This window comes from Acipenser ruthenus, chromosome 6 (assembly GCF_902713425.1).
Source record: "Acipenser ruthenus chromosome 6, fAciRut3.2 maternal haplotype, whole genome shotgun sequence".
Taxonomy (NCBI): Eukaryota; Metazoa; Chordata; class Actinopteri; order Acipenseriformes; family Acipenseridae; genus Acipenser; species Acipenser ruthenus.
This window is the reverse complement of record NC_081194.1, coordinates 58,903,039-58,929,603: the sequence shown is the minus strand read 5'-3', so window position 1 is coordinate 58,929,603 and position 26,565 is coordinate 58,903,039. Positions and strand designations below refer to the sequence as shown.

Below are 26,565 nucleotides of genomic sequence, written 5' to 3'. Positions count from 1 at the left end.
AGAACCAAGCTTGTGTTCAAGCTAAATGCAGAAGGCTATATGCATCCGAATACAGCAGCCACAATGTTTTTAAACTAACAGGTTTAAATTATACTGGCAGTGTGTTTCTGCTGAATACATTGCCAGATACAAATATGCATTTCATATATGATACAGGGCTGCAGGCAAATGCTTTGTTCTGAACTAAATCTTACAAAATATCTCTCAGATATATATTTTTTCTCTAAAATACTTTGATACATGATATAGAATATACAAAACCCAGCACCTGCCCTCTTTATATTTTCACCAGTCTATCTGTCAAAGTACAGGGTGCATCCATTTGAGTCAGGCCCTATAGTCTATACACAAATCTCTGAACACATGGCATTTAATACAATCACACTGGTCCTTAACCTGGATAAATGGTGATAGTTTATATGCATATAGATCAGAATCAGAATCAGAATCAACCTGTTCTTTGAAATACATTTTTTATATTATTATCCATCATTCCCGTGATCTAACGGTTGCTGAGTGAATATGAATATTAAGGTAGAACCTCTAAGAAACTGAGTTATACTGGTCTCCATACACATGTGATATATATATATATATATATATATATATATATATATATATATATATATATATATATATATATATATATATATATATATATATGGTCCACAGTCCACTATATTCTATATCACATCTGGCACACCTCAGGAGTGACTGCTCTGCCCTAGTGTTTCCACTGCCCAGGGTTACTGTGCTCTGTGTGCAGTGTTAACATGGGCTGGGGTGGGCATGGTTCCTTTGTGAGAGCATTTAGCTAGGAATGAAGGTACTATGCTGTTTAAATACAGTGCCTTGCATAAGTATGGAATTTTTACCATTTGATTTACACAACATACTTAACACTTTGAAGGTGCAAAATATTTTTTATTGTGACACAAAAGTTAATTAAACAAAAAAAAAGGACATTTGTTGGTTGCATAAGTATTCACCTCCCTGAGTCAATACTTGGTAGAAGCACCTTTGGCAGCAATTACAGCTGTGAGTCTTTTGGGTAAGTTTCTACCAGCTTTGCACATCTGGATCCTGCAATTTCTGCCCATTCTTCTTGGCAAAATTGCTCAAGCTCTGTCAAGTTGGATGGGGACCGTCGGTGAAAAACAATTTTCAAGTTTTGCCACAGATTCTCAATCGGATTGAGGTCCGGGCTTTGACTGGGCAATTCTAAGACATTCAGGTTCTTGTTTTTAAACCACTCCAGTATAGCTTTGGCTGTGTGTTTAGGGTCATTGTCCTGCTGGAAGGTGAACCTCCGCCCCAGTCCCAGGTCTCTTGCAGACTGAAACAGGTTTTCCTCTAGAATTTCCCTGTATTTGGCTCCATCCATCTTGCCCTCAATCCTGACCAGTTTCCCAGTCCCTGTCGATGAAAAGCATTCCCATAACATATTGCTGCCACCACCATGCTTCATCGTGGGGATGGTGTTCTCAGGGTGATGAGCAGTGTTGGCTTTGCGCCACACATAGTGTTTTGCGCTAAGGCCAAAAAGTTCAATTTTGGTCTCATCAGACCAGAGAACCTTTTTTCACATGTTTGCTGTGTCTCCCATATGCTTTTTGGCAAAATCCAAACGGGATTTGATATGGGCTTTTTTCATCAATGGCTTTCTTCTCGCCACTCTTCCATAAAGCCCAGCTTTGTGGAGCGTCCGGGTTATAGTTATCCCATGGACGGTTTCTCCCATCTCAGCTGTGGATCTCTCCAGCTCCTTCAGAGTTACCATTGGCCTCTTGGTTGCTTCTCTGACTAATGCCCTCCTTACCTGGTCACTGAGTTTTGGTGGACGGCCTTCTCTAGGCACAGCCGCGGTTGTGCCATATTCTTTCAATTTTTTAATAATGGATTTAACGGTGCTCCCGGGGATGTTCAAAGTTAGGGATATTTTTTATAACCCAACCCTGATTGGTGGTTCTCCAGAACTATATCCCGGACTTGTTTTGATACTTGTTTGGTCTTCATGATGCTGTTTGTTTAGATATGCTCTCTAACAAACTCTGGGGCCTTCCAGAAACAGGTGTATTTAATCTCAGATCATGTGACACTTTAATTGCACACAGGTGGACTCCATTCAACTAATTATGTGACTTCTGAAGGCAATTGGTTGCACCAGAGCTTATTTAGGGGTGTCACAGCAAAGGGGTGAATACTTATGCAATCAAGACTTTTCAGTTTTTTATTTGTAAATAATTTTGAAAAATATGTAGATTTTTTTCCCCACTTCGACATTATGGACTATTTTATGTAGATCAGTGACAAAAAATCCTAATTAAAGCTATTTTAATTCCAGGTTGTAACACTACAAAATGTGGAAAAGTCCAAGGGGGGTGAATACTTATGCAATGCCCTGTAGAGAATGAGACTGCTGGACTTAGGTTGCCTTGATTTGGGCTGCCCTGAAGATCAGCATTCCTAAGAGATGTAGGAGTCCTGTTGAGAATAGAGGGCAGTCCATTTTTTTTCATTTTTTTTAGAACTGCAACCATATTCAAGCACCTGGGTACCAAATTAGCAGAAATGTAAACTATAGCACAGCGCTCCCTCGATTCTTCATGCATTTGGTTAATTCATTATTAGGCCATGTTGACAGTAATATTAGCTACTTTTCAGACATCTCTGAATACATCCCAGCCCATTCGCTACACTCTTTTACTGCAGAGTTATTGACCATCCCGATGGTTTAGCTCAAAACTGTGGTAGGTAGGGCATTCAGGTACCATGCTCCCCATTTATGGAATTCTCTGCTGAAACATATCAGGGACTTAACATCATTGACAATTTTTAAATCTAGATTAAAAACCTATTTGTTTGACAAGGCATTTAAGTTTATTTATTATATGTTCGGCACTTTTACGTGTTTTACAGAAGGCGCTTTATAAATCACTGTTGTGTGGTATTGTATTGTATCTAGAAATCATATATATATTCCTGTACAAGGGTACTTCACTAATTCACAGCAATATGAATCAGATAGCGAGATCTGATTCACATCAAAAATACATAACATACTGAAAAATGATCAGGATTGACTGGTGACCCTGTGGGGGCACAGCGCTCATCGAGTGTGTTTCTTTGGGCACTGGTGCAGACACAGCTTCAGCTATAGAGAGGAGAGTCGCGTTGTAGAGCAAAGCAGTCACTGCCCCTGACGGACACTCAGTTTTATGCGCTGGGATACAATATATGAGTACAATGGAGCACATGCAGAGCCATAACATAGTACATGGGATACATGGATGTAAGCAATGCGTAGTCTCCGTACACAGGGAGAGTCACAGCACTGGTGCAGCCTACAGCCTCAAGACAGTGCAGCACGGTACTTGAGCAGTAGCGGAATCAAGCAAACAGTTCTCGCTATCTTCTCGTCCAGTTAATAAAATAAGATACAGAAAGAGAGTTCTTTTGCTGTAACGAAGAAGAAGAAACATAAGTAGTTCATCAAGAAAAAAAGAAAAAAAGGAAAAAATCTGTACAAACTTGTGCTTCTTTTGTTTTGCATTCTTTTATAAAGATAGAAAAAAAATCCATTGATTTATCCGTCACCTCGAACAGAAGTGCAAATCCTGGAAAGATCTTACTTTAGCAACACAAAGGGGGTCCCTTACTTAGTTTGTTTTTTAAATCATTTCCCAGTCCTAGTCCACCGCCTGGTGCAGCTCCCTTTACAGGTTCACGCTGCTTAAAGTCTTTGGTAGATTTTTCGACACTTTGGTGTCCTTGGGATGGAGGGAGGGAGAGAAGAACAGAGAGGGAGAGGATGAAAACATTCAAATGGGGGAGCAAAGGTACAACAAGGGAGATGAATACAAAGTGGTGTAATGGGATGAGGAAGAAAGGAAGGATGGACAAAAGAGGGATAAAATACTGAAAGTGGAGGGAGAAAATGCTGAAAGAGTGAGACTGGGTATGATATAGTGGGGATGAGAAAAAGATGCAGAATGAAGGACAGGATGGGTTCGGTATTTAATTATTTTGAGTTGATAGTTAAAAAAGGGTAAAAGAAAGTGGGAGAGATGAGAGAGAGAGAGAGTGAGAGAGAGAAAGAGAGAGAGAGAGAGAGAGAGCGAGCGAGAGAGAGCAGGAGCAGTAGTAGTCCACTGGCAGGCAAGTAGGTAGGTAGTCATCTTTAGTCGTCATCATCTATGGAACAGGGCTGTTGAGATGAGTAGCATGAGCAGCGCGAGCAGCACAGTGTAGGTTGTCAAGGAGAGAGCTGCTGAGGATCCCTTCACGGACACCGCTAGAAAGAAAGAGAGGACAGTGAGACTGCGCTCCCACTGCTTCTGACTGTCGGTTTTTCAACTGTGAGCCAATGAGAGGCCATGGAAGGTGGAACTAACCCAGGGGTGAAATTATGCCGGTACTGGGTTTTGGGAATTATTTGATCTGCTTTTCACCCAACATGCATGTATTCCATCTACTTTAACACAGTACACTAGCGTTCCGTTAGAAAGCAGTTTAATCACAGAAACTAAACAATCATTACAATATTCTCAAAATGAACCAATGGATGACCTATTTTCCTTTGTTCTTGGCAGCAAGATCATGAGAATTTATTTTGCAGCTTTGGTGCCAATCATTATTAAATCAATCGGTCAGTCTCGTCCGCCTATGGATTTATATGATTGGTCAATAAATTTATCAGAATCACGCATTTACCGGTGTTTGAGGTGCTGTGATTGGTACCCTCCTCTGATATCGACTACTAATTCTCTGAAGGAATGGAAAGCAGTTGTTCATAAAATTAGTGATAAATGTGATAACTATTATGACATTTTTTATTTAGTCTCCTGATTACATTTTTTTCTTTTAAACCTTAAAAATAATGAATATGCCATAATTTGTCAAATATAGCCGTTTTCTGAGTCCGAGTCTGTGTCCAAGTCCCGAGTCCAAGTCCAAGTCCGAGTCACGAGTCCTTGAAACAAACTCAAATCAATTTTCAGTCAATTTGTGGTAGTAGTGGGGGAACAGTTTACCAAACGGACATTGTCTGATATCCCTCAAGAAAAATGCACAAATAATAAAAAATAAAAATACAAAAAAAATGATTTTCGATTTACTTGTTCTAGCTAGATTATTCTATTTGCATGCCTTTTTCAACTTGTCTGTCACTATCTTCTTTTCTTTTGTAACTGGAATTAGAATACTGTTTGAATGTACCTGAAGTTTACAGATAAGCTTTAAGTTCAAGTTTGTGGATTAAATTAAAAATGACATAAAAGGAAAATAGAATAAATTCAATTAAAAAAAGATGTAAAAGACTGAAAACTGCATAACATACATATTTCGGCGCTTCCCTGCTTTCATAGTAAGAAATTAATGTTACTTTATCATCTGACTGTAGCATATACTTTGACTTCTATTCAGGTAAAATCTGCAAATCTGATTCAGACATTGCCGGAGCTGTGTTCTTAAATATTAAATGTGGTATTATTTGTTTTGCAAAACAGGAACGTTGTGTTTCACTTTCATTGCATTTGCACTTTTGTTAAGTCTGTAATACAATGATGCATTTACGAGATTGTGCTTCAGTTCATTTGATTTCAGATAATGTATTTTTTTTATCTTTTCTCTTTTCACAAACATATTATATTTATGTATTTCCCCTTTGTGTAGGCTCATAATGGCATAAAAACATGAAGTTCACACAGACAGATTTCTAGGTTGACGCTGATCAGCGTATTATTAATGTGTTTTTTCCAGCATCCTCTTACTCTTACTATGATTGGCTGCAAAGACAACAGGGCTAACCAGTGATTGGTTAATGTTTTGTTGGGTGGGTTTTTATTGTGCACAGTTTCCTAGTAACTGTAATATTACTTGTGCAATAGAAAATAAAAAAAAACTCATCATTAATATCTCAGAGTCACGGAGCCCAAATGTTCGAGTCAGAGTCCAAGTCACACGCGGTCGAGTCCAAGGCTTTTGTGGCCGTGACTTGAGTCTGAGTCACAAAAAACGTGACTCGAGTCCGACTCAATTCTGAGTCCTGGACTCGAGTCCTACAAGTCTGGCATCAATGCATTCTGGGAACAGCTCTACAGAGAAAAATAATATATTAATATTTTATTAATGTACACAATGAATTTAAAAACTAAGTTACTGAGTTTTTGAATGTTACTCCAGTGATGATAATCATGCTTGTGTCCATGCTAGCTATGTAAAGTTTTGTCATGTTAAATAAAACTCTTCATAAATTCAGCTGGTTAATGATTCAGATGTTGATTGTAATCATGCCAGGTATAGTACAATAAAAGTCTAGCACAGTTGTTTTTTTATTATACTGTTTTTATATAACATCACCCCTTTTTTGGGATATCTTGAAACAAAGCTACCTTTCTACAGCAGTTATTGCATAGTGTAATATTTCTTAATACGTATCATTTAAGGTTTATCTTAAATGTTATATTACAGTACATATCTGAGTGATACATGTAGAGGGTACAAAGTTTTCAGTATTTTCAGCTTCCTTGTTTATGGTGAATTTGTTATATTTTATCAGTTTTTAAGGCTTATTTTGTATTAAAAATGTATCATGTACCGATATCTATGCATTTTAGAAGTATTTATCCATTGTAATTCAAATTGACTTCATTATTTTAATGTTTACGTGTAGGAACAAAAAAGCTGAACTACAGGTCTGCTCCACCCAAGCTGATTTTTTTTGTTGAGAATTTCACCCCTGAACTAACCATTGTCAGTTGCTGAGGGCAATGCAGCTCTGTGAGCCAATGGGAAAGGGCAGAGCATAAAGAAAAGGCACTACAGGTTCTAATCAAGTTCTGATAACTATTATAAGTCATGTCTCCATTAGATTGCTTAGTTGCAATACACATATAACTTTGCAGAGTGTAGATCCCAAACAGTTAAACCACAACACATTCTATAGAAGCAGATTAAACACCTCAGCATCAGCTTTTCTGTTTTGTTATTATTATTTAGCTTTAATGACTCATAATTTGTTTATGAGCATTTGGTGGCTTTCTCTAATAATACTGACAGCATTCCTCTTTGTATTACAGACCCAACCAGTACACTGTCAACATGATTAGATTTAGCCACCCGACACTTCTAAACATGCACCAGAACTTTCTGTGGTTTATAAAAAAAAAATCAGAACCCCAGAATCCTTTGTTGATGCCCCAGTCCTAATTAATTTAAAAATCTGTGTGTTAGACGGAGGCTAACAAATAGAAGCTCAGACCCCACATTAGCCATGCAAGCATCCTGCAAATGGATTTAATAAATAAAAAGACAATGTATTAAAAAGATTAATATGAATTTTTTATCAAAGGTTTCTTCCTCTTGGCAGGAAATCAATTTATTCATAATAAAGCAATACAAAAAAAGTTAAATCAATGGTGTTCTATCTACTGTATCCCTTTCAAGGTGCTTCCAAGGGTATAAAAGTTCCCAACACAAAAGAAGAAAGTTAATTGAGGAATCAGATTTCACCTGTTCATTTGAATCATGTTTTAGACGTTCGCTTGCATTGTGCAGTCTCATCCGTTCATGCCCAGCCTTTGCCCTGTTACCAGCCCTTTTAAAGATTTACTACAGTAAAAGCACAGCAAAGCATAATAAAGCATAGTGAAACCATGGTAAATTAGGATAAGCATTGTAAGGCCCAGAAAAGTATGGTAAAGCATATAATGGCAATATATGGTTAATTACGGCTTATGCATAGTATAACCTTGGGAAAAGCATGGGCAAACTGCTAAATTACTGTGCATATTTACAGTGGACACTTTTAGAAGGCAGTGCCCTAATATTAACTTCAGTACTATTTTTATCTGATGCTTTCAAAGTGAGTTTTCACTTTGAAAGTCTTGGGGAACATTTGTGAATTATTCTCACATTATTATTATTATTATTATTATTATTATTATTATTATTATTTCTTAGCAGACACCCTTACAATTGTTCAAGATATCACATTATTGTAACATAAATCCTATGATCTGCCTGTTGCTCATTGTGATGACCCAGACTATGTAAATACAAAACTAAAAACTTGGAACTGAGTGAAGTAGACAAACATTTCAGCTAGTGCCTTCAAAACCAGCATGTCTGCTCCATAACATGGCTACCTATATTTCCAATACTGGAAAAACTGCAGCAGTAGAGGCCCTTCATAAGACCCTTAAAGGATAACGGTGACAATTATTTTTGGTGAATAATAAACATTCTGAGAATAATCTCAATTAAATCTAAAATTACACCCCCCCCCCCCCCCCCCCCCCCAACTATATCCTTGCTACTGTGTGTTAATATTTTACCCTTTATTGAATACTAGGGGTGGGACAACAATCCCACAATTCACTTCAGAGAAGACATAAGACAAGACAGATAATCACTTATAAAATATAAATGAGTTTTAGTTATTTGACCACGACAGGTTCTATATTAAATAGCACTGCAGATTGTTATTGATTGATACTCAATTATTGTGTAAACAAGTAAAAAAAAAGGGACTGCGTTGTTTTGTGTTCAGTCATTAACACATTTTATTCACTTTAATTAATACAGAGCAACTTCACATTTCTTAAAGGTAATTACTCGGAAAATAAGAGTATCGGCAAACCCCTATTCCATACTCTGAGTTTGAACAGTGAAGAAAGGGCCATGTGCTTGTGTACAGTATGCAACTGTTAATATTTCTTCAGTGGTAGATTCTGCTGTAATGCTCTCCTGTTCAATTAATAGTAACCCCAATTCAGTACAGCTGTAATCTGAAAAAAACAACTCAGCGACATTTTTTGAATTAATTTCACTTGTTTCTATTGTTTAATTATCTCATCCCTCTGTCCCAGTTCTGTCAGATGCCATCAATGTGGTTTCTGCTTCTCTGTTTATATATTATAATGAATGCATAAATAATTTAGTGTATACCAATGTAGTAATGCATTTAAAATAATTATCATACATCCCTTTTTATTTAACACTTCAGATGAGGTGTTTTAAAGGTTTTTTTCTATTTATTTTTTATATATATATTCTGGTTTGCAATGAAAAATTGTTACCATGGTACCTAACTTTACTAGCTGAAGGACATTTTAGCCAGTAAACATTCCTTAATGAGAGTTCTGAATAATTGTATGCTATTTTGTGTCTAATTGTGATTCTTAAGAATATGGATAGCTTTCCTTAATCGCACTGAAATATTCATTAACCTCATTCATTAATGTGTTACATATTAGTCTTACTGAAGCAGAGTGATATTTCTGTTCCATGTAAATCAGATCCTCAGGAAGAGAACAAAACTAATTTCAATCTGCAAATGAGTCACAGGACTAAAGTTGAGTAAAACCATCTTCAGACATGGCTTTTTTAAATTAATTTATTTTTGCTTCTCTTTACTGGCATATTATGCAAGGAATCACTGGAAAGGTAAAATAACAATAAACTCCACCAATTTTTTCACAAAACAAGCATACTTTTCAGATGTAATTCTCTTAGTATTTTACTTCTGTTTTTTATTCTGAAAATCTATGAAATGGTTGCCCAGGTATCCCTGCAGGCTCCCAAATGGGAACACAAGAGTACACTGAACACGTTTCATTATGGTACTGACTCTATAAGTCAATCTCAACCAATTCAAATGCTCAGATCCTACCCAGGACTCCAATCATTCTCAGCACTGATGTCATTCTTTGCAGATCAAGCTGTTGTGTGGGTGATTTGTGTGTTTGTAACCAGCACCATATAAAAAATACAACAGCTCCATTGAAAATAAGAAACAGCACTTTCCACACAAGGTCTTACCTTCAGACGTTGTTTCTCTGTATATTGGGCATTTGCCTCTCACCACATAGATGTCATCGATTGCAATGTCCCCTTCATAGCTACTGCCCCGAACACCCTCAAATACAACCTGCAGAGTTATAGAGAGAGGGAGGGAAAGGTATATGATTACTGTAGGCAGTCTAAATCAGCATGTGTGTGTGTGTGTCTGTCATCAATACGGCACTCCCTTATAAACAAAGGAATAATTCCTACACCCATATTCAAGCTTTTAGTTACATTGCTCCCGGGACCTGGAACCATTTTCAGAAAAAGCTAAACATAGTACCCTGGTATCTCTGCATGATTTCAAGCACATAATTGATAATTATGTGACTGAAATCTGTTTGTTTTACATAATGTTTTAATGTTTTTTTTTTTTTTTTTGTAAACTTGCAGATAGTGATTTTGACGGTGTCTTAATTCAACTGGATGTGTGTGTGTGTGTGTGATGTATATATCTATTTGCTATCTTCTCTGCCAGGTCTTACTTTTAAAAGAGATTTGTAGTCTCAAGTGACTTTCTGGTAAAATAATGGTAAAATAAATGTAAAAATCTAAATATTCAGAAATAGCCTGTGTGCACTTGTGGCAGGGTGAAAGCCTATAATGTAAATAGTGTGGATGTGGGAATGTAAGGTTGGCAGGGATGGGGTTAAATATGTCCCTGCCAGCAATCACAGGTGTGGTTATTCCTCAGTTAGGTAATTTATACTAATTGGGGAGTGGCCATGTGTATAAAAGCAAGGAGAAAAAAATCCTTTGTTTGGTGAAGGTGTTTAAAAGGTGTGTTTTTGGAGAACTTGGTCAGTGAAGGGGGATGCCCAGCCTGACTGTAGAATTGTTTTGTTTAACCTGTTATTTTGGCCCTCGTGCCTTGTTTGATTTGTGTATTTTGTGTAATAAATATTCGCAACAGCGCTTAAACTGTAGGTTCTCGGCTCTGAGTCTCATTCTTGACGCTATCTTGCTACAGCGCTTATTGAAATGTGCTCACTCAATATTGGCAACCATTACCTTAGCACATTAACATTAAAGGATTATACCCATGAAGAAAAACATGGTGCAACATGGTTTAAGCACCTGTGAGCACTCACTGTGATGTCATATCTTCACACACTCTCACACCTTGTGCATTGAGTTTAAATGTGACCATGATGAAAACAGATTGGTACAGTTTTATGGGAAACAGGCTATTTGTCATATGGATAATATGAAGACCATGGGCCCCATTTTCCTCTGTGCTGTAATAATGAGGCATGACTTGTGTAAAATCATGTTATAATTACACCTGTTTCATATTGTCCTTTTTCTCTTAAATTACAATTATTTCCATATTACTTGCTACTAAAACATTTTCAACACAACTTAAAGGAAAGTGGAAAATCCAGGCCCATATTTTCAAAGCTTGGTAACGTCTGTCGACTAAATTAAACAAGTTCTGAGAATAAACCGCTGCTATTTAGGATTGGGGTTTGTTTTGGGGAATAGATAAAAACACAAATGAAATAGAAAGAAAGTATAATAGATTGGTTTGCATCCCCAGAGCTCGCTGCTAGGACACAGATTCTGGAATGGGACAGGGGATGTGCTTGTAGTAAATTAATAAGCATGTCCACCACTGCGGTTTAATGATAATTATATTTCTCACGGAATTGTCAAACAGGGATTATTTCTTCTTTTTATTCACTTGCGTGAGTGGTAATTATGTCTCAGTCTCTGTCCATTGAGAAATTCATTGTGCTCCAGGCAATAAACAGGATGTGTGACTAATTTTTCTTTGTTTTAATAGACTGGTTTCTTCACTCATGTTGTATTGCTTATTAAGATACAGGAGGGACACAGTCATTTACCGGTCACTTAAACACAGTGTGCAGTACTGGCAATGTGTGTTTTATGCCACTCTATCTCCTGCTGATAGCATTAGAAGTGCTTTGTTAAAACAGTAAGAGTGCAGAGGGTTCACGTTCACAACGCCTTGAACCTGCTAGACAAGTCTCGGTCTCTGGGATGTAGGAACAGGGCACCCCACATGTGCTGTTATCGCTGAGAAATCAGCGCTTGCACTGTGAAAGAGAAATCTTCCAATGGACCCTCAGTGTGTCATGGGGAGATCTAGAGTGAGAAAAACTCAATGCACAAATGGAGACTGAACCTTAACGCTGAGTACTTGTCTTATGCAGATGTCAATATTATTAACTCATCAGTCGCTAGGAGGCAGTGGTGGCTCGTCAGAGGAGGCACTGCCTACTGAAAAAAAATTAATTAAATAAGCTTTTTTTTCTTCTTTACTTATGTATTCATTTGTATGTAATATCCAATAATAGTTATTCGAATAAATTATGATGGGCTACTGTTTTCTTTTCTTTTCTAGTAGAGAAAATGCCTTTAACAGCCCTGAATTGGGGTAAAACGTTAAGCAGATATGAAAAGTGCTGTCAATCAGAATACAATAATAATATTCTACTGCTGCTGGGGGCTTAAGGGGACCCCTAGCCCTCTGCCATTTTTTTTGGCCACCAGCCGTCACTGCTAGGAGGAGATCAATTACAGTGTGTGGGGTGTGAGGGTTGTAACTTTGAGGTTTGAGAAAACTTTGATAACAGCCCTGTGAACAGGCTGGCTGTAGGGGTGACATCAGGCGAGGAAATGAAACCAAAACACACAGCATCTGCGGGCAAAACTGAGATGCTGCGGCACTCAGTGTTTTATTAACACAGAAAATAAAATGTTGAACACTAACAAACAGGGGACAAACACTAAACAAACAAGTACCGTGCTGGTCCTCCACAACGACGTACAAATTGCTATTATTATTATTATTATTATTATTATTATTATTATTATTATTATTATTATTTTTATTATTATTATTATTATTATTATTATTATTATTTTCTCCTCACTCTCTCCCGTTCTTTCTCCCTGAACACACAACCCTGAGTGATTGCTTCGTGCCTCTATATATACAGCTGTGCCGAGATTCAATTACTAATTAATCATTCACTTGAATCTCGGCACGTGAACTAATTTGTGCAATCCCGTACTCACATACTTTTACATACTTTATCTGCATGTGAAGTGATTGTGCAACCCCTGTGCCTAAATACAATTATATATTTTAAATCATGTTACACAGACCCATTTATATCCCGTGCACCAACATTAACACACCACACGCAACACATAACACATATCACACACATGGATGGGGCACACTGCCACAGGCCCATGCCTAGTTTTGTCACAGTGGTACAAAGTTTTTTTGGTGTGTCATACCAACACGGGAATGTATGGTACGTGTACTGCCACTAGATCCCTGCCACCGAGGATTTACATACCCTGCTGGAGAGTATAAATATTTTATATTAATGCTGAAAGGAAATGTTACTTTATTAATGAGTCCTTAATATTTTAAAAACAAGTCTCTTACTGTCTCTTTTTATATTTTTTATGTGGTTAAATATGGGAGATGCAGAAGTAATATGCCAGTCAATGGTTGTGAACCTTGCAAGTCGATTGCCTAAAAATCCATAATCCTTATTAAAAACCAACAAGACGGACTCTCCCATTATTACTCAATAACAGAATGACAAATTAAGCACAGCTGAAATGACACAAATTTTCAACACCTGCTCTAAAAACACTGCTTACTGATGAATCACTTCACACTGGCACTGGTAAATAAATAAATAAAATCTAGGGGCTCCCGAGTGGCGCATCCAGTAAAGGTGCTCCGCGCGGAGTGCAGGATGTGCCCTATAGCCTGGAGATCGCAGGTTTGAATCCAGGCTATGTCACAGCCGACTGTGACCGGGAGTTCTTAGGTGGTGGCGCACAATTGGCTGAGCGCTCCCCGGGTAGGGAAGGCTTAGGTCGGCAGGGGAATCCACAGCTCACCGTGCATCAGCGACCCCTGTGGCCGATAGGGTGCCTGTGATTCTGCAGTGGAGCCGCCAGATCTGTGGTGTCCTCCACAAAATGACGGCTTGGCAGGAGCACGTTTCAGAGGACGCGTGTTCCAGCCTCCGTTTCCCAAGTCGGCGGGGGGGTTGCGAGCGGTGAGCCGAGGATACAGATAATAATTAGGCATACTAAATTGGGGAGAAAACCGGGGTAAAAAAAATTGGCGACGACTAAATTAAAAAAAAAAAAAAGGAAAATCTGAATGTGCTCTGTGTCTGGCCAGTAGGGTTCGTTAAGTGCGGCCTCTTTGCACAGCCCGGATGCAAACCAGCGCTGTTCAAGCTGTGTGACTCATCCTACACTCCCAGCAGCAGTGCTTTAGCTGGATGAGCCACTCAGGGGGCGCCTATAATACAGCAAATTCTGACATCTCACTTTTTTTTTTTTTTAGCCATGTACTAACTACCTATGCAGACCAATATTTACAGTTCATATATGCTGTATATAGTATATCTAATTCCTTATGACAATCTCTTTTTATTTGACATATAACTTTATTCATCCAAGGTGTCCTAAGTTTTTAGTTGGCAGCGGGTGGAGATAGATGAACTATATGAGAAAACTTTTTAACAACTGCAGGATTTATAATACGCCTTTTAACAGTACGCACCACAGTCTTTTTACATTGAGGCAGTATAGCATCAAATGAAATAAAGAAATGATCTGATATTGCACGGTCTGTGGTAGAGGACATGCTAATTTCTAGTGCTTGAGAGAAGACTAACAATCTAAACTATGCAGTGTGGAGTAGTGGTTTGGGCTCTGGACTCTTGACCGGAGAGTTGTGTGTTCAATCCCCGATGGGGGACACTGCTGCTGTACCCTTGAGCAAGGTACTTTACCTAGATTGCTCCAGTAAAAACCCAACTGTATAAATGGGTAATTGTATGTAAAAAATAATGTGATATCTGTATAATGTGAAATAATGTGATATCTTGTAACAATTGTAAGTCGCCCTGGATAAGGGTGTCTGCTAAGAAATAAATAATAATAATAATAATATTATGTGTAGGCCCTGTTACATGCTGAGTAAACTCAAAATAATCTAGTAGATTTAAAAAGTTCATAGCTGTTGAATCAGATATATTATCAGTATGCAAATTAAAATCACCAAGTAAAAGAATCCTATCATATTTAGTGGAGATTACAGACAGGTATTCTGCAAATTCTGATAAGAACGATTGTCTCAGTTTAGTTGGGCGATAGATAATTACCATAAGAACAGGAAATTGACTATCAAATATGAAACATAAAGATTAAAAGGATGAAAATTCCCCAATACTGTTCTGTTTACAATTATAAATATTAAGGAAAATACTAGCTAGTCCACCTCCCTGTCCTCCAGCACGTGCTTCCTGGATGAAGGTCTAACTGGAGGGAGAGGCTTCAATTAAATAAGTATTATCATCCACACTATGCCAGGTCTCAGTCAAAAATAAAAATCCAAGTTTATAACGAGTGTTAAGATCATTGATTAGAAGTGCTTTATTAGATAGTAACCGAACATTAAAAAGAGCTAGACATAATTTGTTACACTCAGATGAGGAAGGAGTAGCTGTAATACTCTAATAAGATTCTTAACATTTGACCCTTGAATTAAACTAGAAACTATATATATATACCCTACATGAGAGCAAGGACAAAGTGCTGGGAAATGAAATACAGTTCTGTGGCACAGTGATTGACAGGTTGTTCCTCCTATCAGTGATGTGGAACCCCTTTTCCTATGTACCTATCCATTCCGGTTTGAAGTTAATGTTGCAGCATTTTCCTTAATGTCGTTGTGTTTTTCTTAATGTTGCAGGGTTTTCCTTAATGTCGTTGCATTTTCCTTAATGTTGCAGCATTTTCCTTAATGTTGTTGTGTTTTGCACTTCAGGGCCACCGTAGTGTCCCCTGGTATACGCTATGTACTGACCAGGTGGCTGACTACACGCGGTTAGGGCAGGCACCGCTGCATTAGCTGCCCCCAGTGCTTTGGTACCTCTGTGTACGCTCAGCCCTTGGTACTTCAGTGCCTTGGTGCGCACGGTGCTCGATGCACACATGCCCGCCACTGCTTTGGCCTGTGCGTCCCCCCTGGTGCATGCTACGTGCTGACCAGGTGTGTGACTACACGCGGTAAGGGTAGGCACCACTGCTTCAGCTGCCCCTTGGTGCACACTCAGCCTGTGGTACTTCAGTGCCTCGGTGCACGCGGTGCTCGGTGCACACAGTACGCAGGGTGCTTAGTGCACTCGTTGCACACGGTGCTTGTTGCCCTTGGTGCACATAGCGCCCCAGTGCGTACAGTACCCGGTGCACACGGTACTTGGTGCGCACAGTGCTCGTGCACTCGGTACACACAATGCTCGGTACGCAGGTGTCTAGTACCTCGGTGCGCATAGCGCCCTCAGGTGCTTGTTGCACGAGGTGCCTCGATGCCCTCTGCCTGTAGACAGTGCTCCACTCCGCTGTAGGCTATGTGCTGCCCCGGTCGTGTGACTGCACATAGTCCAGGCTAGACACCCTTGTCCAGTTGCTGTGATCAAGACTGTGTGTGAAACAGCTCTTGAGTTTTCTGGAGTTCCCCTGCAATTTCATTGCTGAAAGCCGGCTTGCCACTTCCCTGGAATCAGAAACCCCGCCTTCTGTGAACTCAGCTATAAACGCTGCACAACTGCACTGTGTTTACTCTTTTTCTTTTCAACAGCCTACATCGCTTTGCAATTGTAGTCTGCTTTTCTAACCTAACAGCGCTCACTGTTTTGTGTTTTCCTCTGCTATTGCAGTTTAAAAAAAAAAAAAAAAAATAGAGACGCGTGATGTTTTTGGTCAATTATTTTATTTATTTTTGTTCTTTAAAAATAAAACGGTGCAAGCACCATTGCACCGTACCTGCAGTGTTTCTTTGTTTTCTTCCTGCATTCTGGCCTGATGTCACCACATCAGCTACCCTGTCACACAGAGGAATTCTTGTTCCAATTGCAAATAAACATATTATTATTAAAATACCGGAGGCTATGTTTGTGCTTGAGTTCCAATTTGGCCTTCTGCAACTTACTGCTATCGTACAGCTTTCTTAAACCGAGTTTCCATGACGTTTTTAGGCTGCCTCATTTGTGTCCCCCCCCCCCCCCCCCCCCTCCAAAAAAAAATAAAAGAAAGCACTGTGTACTATCCTTGTATTATTTGCTAAACATTTTTTGACTGTATATATATTAATCTATTATACACATACATATTTATAAGAGATAAGGACAGCACATTTCCAGATAACTTGCTATTACAACAAAAGAGTCTGTAGTTTGCGCTTCCCATTTTGTATTTGAAACTGCCAGTAACTAACACTGTGGCCAATGCTCATTTTCAAAACTGGAGCTAATTCAAACATCGAATCAAGTAAAATATGGATCAGCTAAGACTGAATAATTTTACATTAATGTTAATTGAGTGTGGTGGTAGTTAAACAGTAAAGGGAAGGAATTGAATATGCAAAGAGGGGCCCCCAAAATGATAACAGCACCGGGCCCCCATTAAACTTAATCCGGCCCTGCAGGCTGGGTATGTCAAGCAGGTCCACAGCTCTACAGCAGGTTCACTGTACTGTATTTCTCACACGCTCTGAGATGTTGGAGCTCTATTTTCTGCAGCACCAACACTGGTACATCACAGTAAAGTGCTGTCAGAAGAAATCTGAGGCACAGTCGGTGTCAGTCAGTCAGCTGGAAATCAGAACAAGTGGACCATCTCTCTCTCTCTCTCTCTCTCTCTCTCTCTCTCTCTAATAATATCTTAAGACGTCTATCAAAATGAGCAATGAGATGAAGGAGAAGATCTGCCCCGCCCCCCCCCTCAAAAAAAACAACTTTCCCTATGCTGATCAGCAAATCCACTGAGCTGCAGGTCCCTCGCTGTTGACTGGAGAGTCATTTATATACTCTCTCAGCAGCTCCCTATTGAGATGGGGATGTGAGGCTGGCAGTGACACCAGGCCCCCTGGCCGGGTGGGTGGAGGGGAGCTCACTAGCTCTATAGTGACATACATATAAATCTGAAGATTATTCCATTCATTCACATATCAGCTACTTTAAAACACATACTTTCCCACCCGCTGACCTGGGCAGCTTTAGGGTGGCACCGAGGACAGATGGACAAAGCCACCACTACCAGAAAATGTATGGTATTGCATGCATTACTGTACGTAATACTTTACTGTATACAATGACGTCATCCAAATATAATGCACTTTGGTAAATTCCCCACTTGCATCCTGACTGTGATCTACTAAGAGATCACAGTGTTGCATGGGTGTGAACAAAGATCCAGTCTATACCTGGAAGGGCCCCCGGGGATTGATGGTAACGTTGGCCTGCTGCCAGTTGGGTCCCTGGTTTCCAGACAGAGTCCAGACCTGCGTGTCGAGAACCCCGATACTCTTCACCCTTACCAGCACGTTGAGAGAGCCTGCATGGACAGGGGGAAAAACATCAGTCAAAGACACAACAAACAGAGCTGGACATTGTCCTGATAATCCTCCGGTGGACTGGGTCCCTGTGAGTGATTCTCGTCAGCACGGTCACAGAGCCTGCAGCACAGAGTGTATTTATTCATGTTTTAAAAAATCAATTAACAATACAAAGCATGTCACAATGTCAACTTTCTCATTGCTACAGGAGGTAGGCAGTGTTCCCAGAGCTGAACTTACAGCATAGGTGCAGAACTGCCACCAAAAACATCTAAATAAGCAGTACTGATTTCTCTATACTACACTGTATTGAAGTGGCAGGCTCTTAGATCCCATGCAACGGTTTCTTTACACTATATTGAATTAGCTACTACAGTACTGAGCTCTCTATACTGTATTGAATTAGCTGGCTCTCAGATCCTCAGTACTGAGCTCTCTATACTGTATTGAATTAGCTGGCTCTCAGATCCTCAGTACTGAACTCTTTATACTGTATTGAATTAGCCAGCTCTCAGATCCTCAGTATTGAGCTCTCTATATTGTATTGAATTAGCTGGCTCACAGATCCTCAGTACTAAGCTTTCTATACTGTATTGAATTAGATGGCTCACAGATCCACCATAGTGTGTTCTCTATACTTAGGGCTCTTTGTTTTCAGTTTTTATTTGATTTATCACATGATGTCCCTTTTTTTGCGCCGACTCCGTTCAATTAAACTCTTGGAAAAGTGTTGATTGAGAATCAAGTTCCCTTTTGTTTTTCTCCCATAACTTGTTTAAGACTATGATTCTGTTTCATTGATAATGTAAAAAAAAAAGGCAGCTCCTTGTTTTTAATTCAAAGCAAATGCAAACAGCAAGTGAAGGAAGTTAAATTTATTTAATTAAATCATAATTAAGATGAAACTATTATTTACAAAACAGGTTATAACATTTTTGCAATGAGTCATTGTGATTTTAAATCCGGGAAAAGCAATTTAACTGAACTCGCTTTTTGTGTTTGGTTTGAAATAAAAATAAGGAACTGCCTTTTTACATTATCAATGAAACAGAATCATAGTCTCATTCAAGTTACGGGAGAAAAAACAAAAGTGAACTTGTTTCACAATCAACGCTTTTCCAAGAGTTATGAAACAGAGTCGGTTCAATAGAACTTTAAAGGGACATCACATGACCAAAATTAAAAAAACAAAAACTAAGAGCCCTATCTATACTGTATTGAATTAGCTGGCTCTCAGATCCACCATAGCGTGTTCTCTATACTGTATTGAATTAGCTGACTCACCATACTTCCTTGTTTTACAGACTGACAGTGAACTGAGAAAATTAATATGAGAAACTTCTAATTTGCTCTCACATTATTACTTGAAATATATATGTGGTTGCATTATTAATATAAGTAATACATCATAGTTTCACAAATTAGAGGATTGCGGAAATTGTTGTTAACTTAATATTAAAGGGGATATAATTTGTTCATAAATAATTAAAGAAACAGGTCATTTGTTCCAAGTTACTATTAGAAATAGGCCATTTGCTTTTTTAAAGCACAGTGATCTCCTTATAATTCTTCTAATGGATTAACTTTACAAATGTGTTATCATTGCTGCTCCTTGAAGCATGCAAGGCACATCCTTTTTACTAAATATCTAAACAATTGTATGTGACACCACTTATGTGACATGCCCATACAATCGTTGAAAGGAGGGGTTGCTTTAAAAAAAAAAAAGAGAAAATGTGTTAGCAAATTAGGCACGCCCTGCTCTAAAGATGATTTAAACGTGTTATGATGAACAGCACATCGGGCTGTTCTTGGGGATGCTGCAATTATTCTATGAAATATTTGACTTGCGTTTCATCCTTCAGAAAGCTGTTTCCTGGTTCTTCAATGAACTCGATGAAAATCTGTCAGCTGTATTAAAGAGGAAAACTCTACGGCTGCTAACGAGCGCTGGTGTGAAGGGATGGTTCAGGAGGGACAGGAGAGCTCCATAAATCCATGTCAGGTACATTTAGAGCAGCTATTTACAGAGCCCAGGCAGGGAATGCAGCAAAGCTCAAGAAAATCTCTCTGCATCCGACACTCCTTCACAGCAGTCATGGCAGTGTTAGTGCTGCCTTCCTGTTTGTATTATGAGAAGGATACAAAGCTGCTATCTTCATATGAAGCGATTCTCCACGTTGAAAATAATTTAGGACGCAAAAAGTTAAAATAAAGTCTTCCGTTATTAAGAATAAATAGAAACTAAAGAAAAGTACAAATGGGAGAAAGTTATCCCTTTGTGTAGCTTGCATAATGTAACAGGGCGGAGACTGGGCGGAGACTGGGCACAAACTGGCAACCGAACGTCTTAACCACTATGCAAAAGAGCCAGGCTCATCTGAATTCGTGGTTATAGAGCTTGTACCCTCATGTCATCTAACCGACAAGGGACAGAATCCATAATGGCAGTGCATCACACAACACTGACTCTTACAATAACATAGATGGCACAAAAGCTTGTGTTGCTCCTATGCAGGTCCTATGCACATGAGCCCCAAATCTGTGTGTCAATTAAATACCCTGAATATAAATTACTGAATGTACTCCACACCGAACAGAAAACACTAATAATAACTAAGTATATATAAAGATTTACCACTTCATTTTTGCACAGTGTTTTTGTAGTTTTCCCATGCTTTTCCCATGGTCATATTATGCATTTACCATAGTTTACCCTGGTTTGCCATGTGCTTTCCCATACCTTCTTTACAGTGCTTACCTCTGCTTTGCCATGCTTTCACTGTGCTTTAATACACTTTTCTATGCTTTTATTGTGGGAAACTTGTATAAGGGCTACAATACCTAAAAGTACTGTTGTTACAAGGTATGTATTACTAACAAATAGTTATTATAATATACTGAACAAAGTACTATTCTTAAAGGTGCTAGTAAGTATGGTATTGCTGAAACCCATTGGTCAATGGTCAATGTCTCTCTCCTCAGAGTATAGAAAGTTGCTACTTTGTGTGGTTTTCAAGCAAAGCCATTCTGGAGCCCTGGCTGTATTTGTACAAACAGATTGTAATCAATTCCACTATAGAAAGAGTGCAAAGAAGAGCAACCAGAATTTTCCCGGGTTTAAAAGGCATGCCGTATGAAGACAGGCTAAAAGAATTTAATTTATTCAGTCTTGAACAAAGAAGACTACGCGGCGATCTGATTCAAACATTCAAAATCCTAAAAGGTATAGACAATGTCGACCCAGGGGACTTTTTTGACTGAAAAAAGAAACAAGGACCAGGGGTCACAAATGGAGATTCAATAAAGGGGCATTCATAACAGAAAATAGGAGGCACTTTTTTACACAGAGAATTGTGAGGGTCTGGAACCAACTCCCCAGTAATGTTGTTGAAGCTGACACCCTGGGATCCTTCAAGAAGCTGCTTAATGAGATTCTGGGATCAATAAGCTACTAACAACCAAATGAGCAAGATGGGCTGAATGGCCTCCTCTCATTTGTAAACTTTCTTATGTTCTTATGTTCTTATTGAAGTTTGAATGCATCATCCCTGAGTACTGTCATCAATGGGACTTCGGTCCTTTTTAAAACTGATGATTCGAGCCTGGGTTTGTGTTAATGCAATTAATGAATGTGTAACTGTAACACAAGGTGGAAGATCTTTCTGTTGCTATGCTCATCCTGTCTCAGGCACTCCCTTTAATTATAAAAGCCCCACATACCTGTATAGTAGAGAGGTCTCATTCCAAATTATTTTTTGAAAAATGACATTTCTTATTTTAAAATGACAGGGGGAGAATAAAAAGGATTGAGAATGTCAGATAGTAGTTTCACAACATACCCATTAATTTAGGCAAAAATTATAACAATCTTCCAGCCATGTCTTTACTAATGTTTTATTGTAGACAGCATCATTCATGCACGAATTGGCTCTTACAGATACTTAAAGTATTTACTTAGATGTGTCTGTTCTTATACTTCTAAATAATGCAGCAGCTTTCAATACAATTAATCTCAATACACATATAGGTCAATGTGACAGGGCATGCAGACCACTTACAGAGCACTCTAGATATTGTACTATCTTTGTGTACCCTATATATTGCACTGTGTTGTGTTTAAAAGAATATTTCTGCCAATGGGACGCCTGTACTTAAGTTGTGACTCTCCATGCAAACGGCCCTTGTTAGACCCTTATTAACATGTCACAGATATGTATACTTTATGACTAAGCTTGTTCCTTTTTGACATTTATTTTTCAGGGATTCACAACATATTGTAATAAATTACTTTTATTTGACTGCGGTTCTTCATTGGAACACCATGAAACCTGCTAATTTTACAATAGGGTTCACCACATTCAGTTTCTGAGTCATTTATGACCAGCTGAGCTGACGACATGCCATGATTGAGTAAGGTGGTGAAACTGGTATCTCAAGTTAACAATAGGAAAGTGTCAGGTTAGATTGACACCCATTTCATTTACTGTGATTTTCCTTAGCAAGAATATCTCCGTCCCACAGTTGGTCAGATGCTAGTCAGAATAAACTTAAACTGATAGCAATCCGTAGCAGAATCAACAGTTTTATGATGTTTCAGCTAAGACTCGGTTAAAAAATAAATATGTTCCTCTTAAAGGTGATATAGGAGCAAGTCACTTATAACCAAAAGAAAGCCTGAACTGGACTGTCTATACTGGACTGTCGCACAACACAGTAATCACCCAACATAAATTACTAGAAATTGAACCTTCTTTTTTCGTCTACCTGAATCATATTATCAACCCTCTTCAAAGTGGCTTGAGAATAAAATTGTGCAATCAGTATTACAACACATGCATGTATCCTGACTCCTGAGGTCAGTGTTACAACACATGCATGTATCCTGACTCCTGAGATCAGGGTTACAACACATGCATGTATCCTGACTCCTGAGATCAGGGTTACAACACATGCATGTATCCTGACTCCTGAGATCAGGGTTACAACACATGCATGTATCCTGACTCCTGAGGTCAGGGTTACAACACATGCATGTATCCTGACTCCTGAGATCAGGGTTACAACACATGCATGTATCCTGACTCCTGAGATCAGGGTTACAACACATGCATGTATCCTGACTCCTGAGATCAGGGTTACAACACATGCATGTATCCTGACTCCTGAGATCAGGGTTACAACACATGCATATATCCTGACTCCTGAGATCAGGGTTACAACACAAATTACCAGTATGTTGATTTAAGCAACAATGTTAATATCTTAACGAGCAGTGCTTCTTGTGACTATTTCTTTTGTTTGCGTGAGATTTGCATTAAAAGCAAATCCGTGTTGTCATAATCTATCAGGAGTTAATTGGCACCTAAAAAAGGAGGGTTTTAATTAACAAAAAAGTACAGTAGAACCCCAGAGTTATGAGCACCAAACTTATGAACTGACCGGTCTACCGAACCTCCACTTTCAACTGGAAGTACGCTATCACTCAATCACGCGTGCAATGCAACCAGATAGGCGCTCCTACATAAACGACGTGCTGGTCATGGAGAAGGCACAATTACTGTACCAACAAATATATTCAGAAAGGTGAGGCAGATTTCAAAGCAAGTATGGGCAATTTTACTGGGAACATTTTAGTTTTAAACAAAGCATAGTTTTTTTTTCAAGTCAAAGGATTTTTCTTCAAGCTGAATTACTGAGCAAGCTGCACGAATGCATTGTGTTTAAAAACAAGCACAACGTTAACCCATGTTTTCCTGGACATTTAAATCTGTGTTTTTGCTACAGTTACGATTTCAATGGTAATTTCAATGGAGCCTTTTTCCTTTTATATTAATATGAGTATTGCATTACTGTGCTGTATCCTTGTATTACTCTTCAGATTGAGAGTGTAGAAAGCAGGTGTACACACTTATTAAAACCATTGAAAACTAATTTTCAGTTACGAGCATTTAAGACTTATGAAAAACCTCTGTTTCCAAGGGGTTCGTAACTCTTCTACTTTATATAAATCACCTTGCAACAAAAACCAGACCACCGACAATACAGAGAGAGAGAGTGTACAGGACCAGAGTTAATTTCTTACAGACTACCTAGATAATTCAATATTTGTGGTTATGAAAACATTTTAGCCTTTTCTATACTTATGGTTATGAATGAGATTTATTCACTTGTTTTAACCATTTGTAACCTTTTGGAACATTTGTTGTATTGCTAAAGTGATATACCATTATTTACACCCAGTGTAATTTTACTACCAATAAATTATCAATGCAACTGTATCTAAACTGTGGATAGGTGCATAAAATTACAGCTTACCTCTAATATATTGAATTACATAAATAAAAACCTAAGAGTAAATAATGAAATCTTGGTATAGAAAACAGCATATGAGATATTGCAATAAAGTTTCCTTAGGTGATTGCGGATTTGCAATGTGTCCTGATTAACGAGTTCCCCATATCTAGTTGTTCTCGTTACTGTACTGCGAATCAGTCTGGGGCCTGTGGCTGAATGCCAGGCTGCGGGGGTGGGAGCCTGTCACCTCCCCCAGCCTGATATCACTCGCACAAGCAGAGTTGAGGAGGACAGACAAGCTAGAGCAATACTACTGCACACAACCTGCACACCGTCACTCACAAACACAATCATGTACAGCACTCAAACCTTCTCTGCCAGTGTAATTAATTGGCATATGTTCGGTAAAACGCACATGACATTGCTGCTGTAGTCGTTAAAGTTTGCAGTTTGAAAGCTGGATGTTACACCAGCAATGATCTCACAAGCCTAAAGCCAAAATCTCTTTTACGCCGAGCAATCCAGAGCAGAGGAGGGCGGGATACCGATCCCAGAGAACAGAGATGAGCCCTGCTTTTTATCCACTCTGAATGTGCTTGGTGTCTGGCCAGTAGGGTTCGCTGTAGCATGATGAGGAGAAGCAATCCCTGCTAGTTTCCCATCCCCCACCCCGGGAGTGTCAGAGCCAATATGACGCCACCTTCGGGATCCCCAGCAAAGTTCAGCCTCTTTGCACAGCCTGGACGTGAATTGGCTCTGTCCAAGCTGTGTGACTCATCCTGCACTCCCAGCGGCAGTGCTTTAGCTGGATGAGCCACTCGGGGATCCTGGTACCTTTTAATATATTTTCTACAACACATGTTCATTTATAAAAACTGCAATGCATGCATTACTACCATATGTGTCAACTGGTTCCAGGCTAATGGTAGCTTGATAAGAAAATGACCTGCTCCCCCCCACCTCGAAATAAAGATTGAGCTGGTGTAGTGCAATATTGTGACTACCACAGACTCAGTAAATTGTTAGTCCCGCATAGTCCTGTGTCTCTGCCTGCCATTAGGATTCTGTACATATAACTCTCCTAACAAGGAAATCAACAGCAAAAAAAAATAATAATCTGTGACAGGACAGGCTGTGCAGCTACATTGGATCCCAGTCCACTGCACATCACAATAAATACCACTCTGCATGGAGAAGTAGCATTTTACATTCTCAGGCCATTATTGTTTTACATTGCTAGCTTCTAAAAAATCTTTCCTATCAAGTAAAAAAGATCCATCTTGGTCTTCACACAAAAAAAAAAAAATAGTGGCATGTGTGTCAAATGAATAATTTGGATTACGTGGATGTATGTTGCTGCTTGATTGACAGGAGACATAGACTAGAAGGTTGGGATTGACACGCTCCGCAGGCACACAGGTTTATTTACATTGCACACATATGAAGCCCACATGACGCTACCAGCAATGGTATGTCATGGGGGACATACTGTCCGACGTACAAAAGGCAAATAAACACGGTACAAAAAAACGATTAAATAAAAGGTGCCGTGAAGACGACTTGCGCTACTCCGCTAACAAAAATGAAGGTCTCGCTTCCACACCTGTCTGCTGTACTGGCTGGGATCTACTATCCCGAAACTAACTCCCTGTTCCTCGGGCAGTTCACCCAACTCCAGCCTTGGATATAAACATGAGCGTCATCATCGTTAGAGGTGGTCTCTTCATTTCCAGAACCCATTTGTTCAGCAGCACAGACAGACCAATGCTTCGGCAGCAGCAGCACTCTGATCCCTATGGCTTACAGCAGCCTTGATCTGTGTAATCGGGACCCTTTTATTCCTGGCACTCTGCTGCACCACATCCACCTGCTGATTAGGAGCTTGCAGCTGGTAAACACACACACACTGCTCATTCCGATAACTAAACACAGCAGGCAGGCTGCTACACACAGAGCATCAGGTTCCCCATTAAAACCAATCCCGTTCTGATTTACACAATCACAACACTCGTATT

General features: G+C 39.1%; 1 protein-coding gene across 1 annotated transcript in view; it reads right to left on the bottom strand.

Annotated features, from left to right (window-relative positions):
• Positions 1 to 670: 670 nt before the first annotated feature.
• Positions 671 to 26,565, bottom strand: part of LOC117410598 (MAM domain-containing glycosylphosphatidylinositol anchor protein 1-like) — a 155,126-nt gene continuing 129,231 nt past the window's right edge. Inside the window, exons 16-18 of the mRNA XM_034017265.3 lie at positions 18,122 to 18,252; positions 9,823 to 9,931; positions 671 to 4,294 (exon numbers count right to left, since the gene is read on the bottom strand). Of these exons, the coding sequence (XP_033873156.1) occupies positions 4,191 to 4,294; positions 9,823 to 9,931; positions 18,122 to 18,252 (344 nt within the window). The 3' untranslated portion in view covers positions 671 to 4,190. The remainder of the gene's footprint in view (positions 4,295 to 9,822; positions 9,932 to 18,121; positions 18,253 to 26,565) is intronic.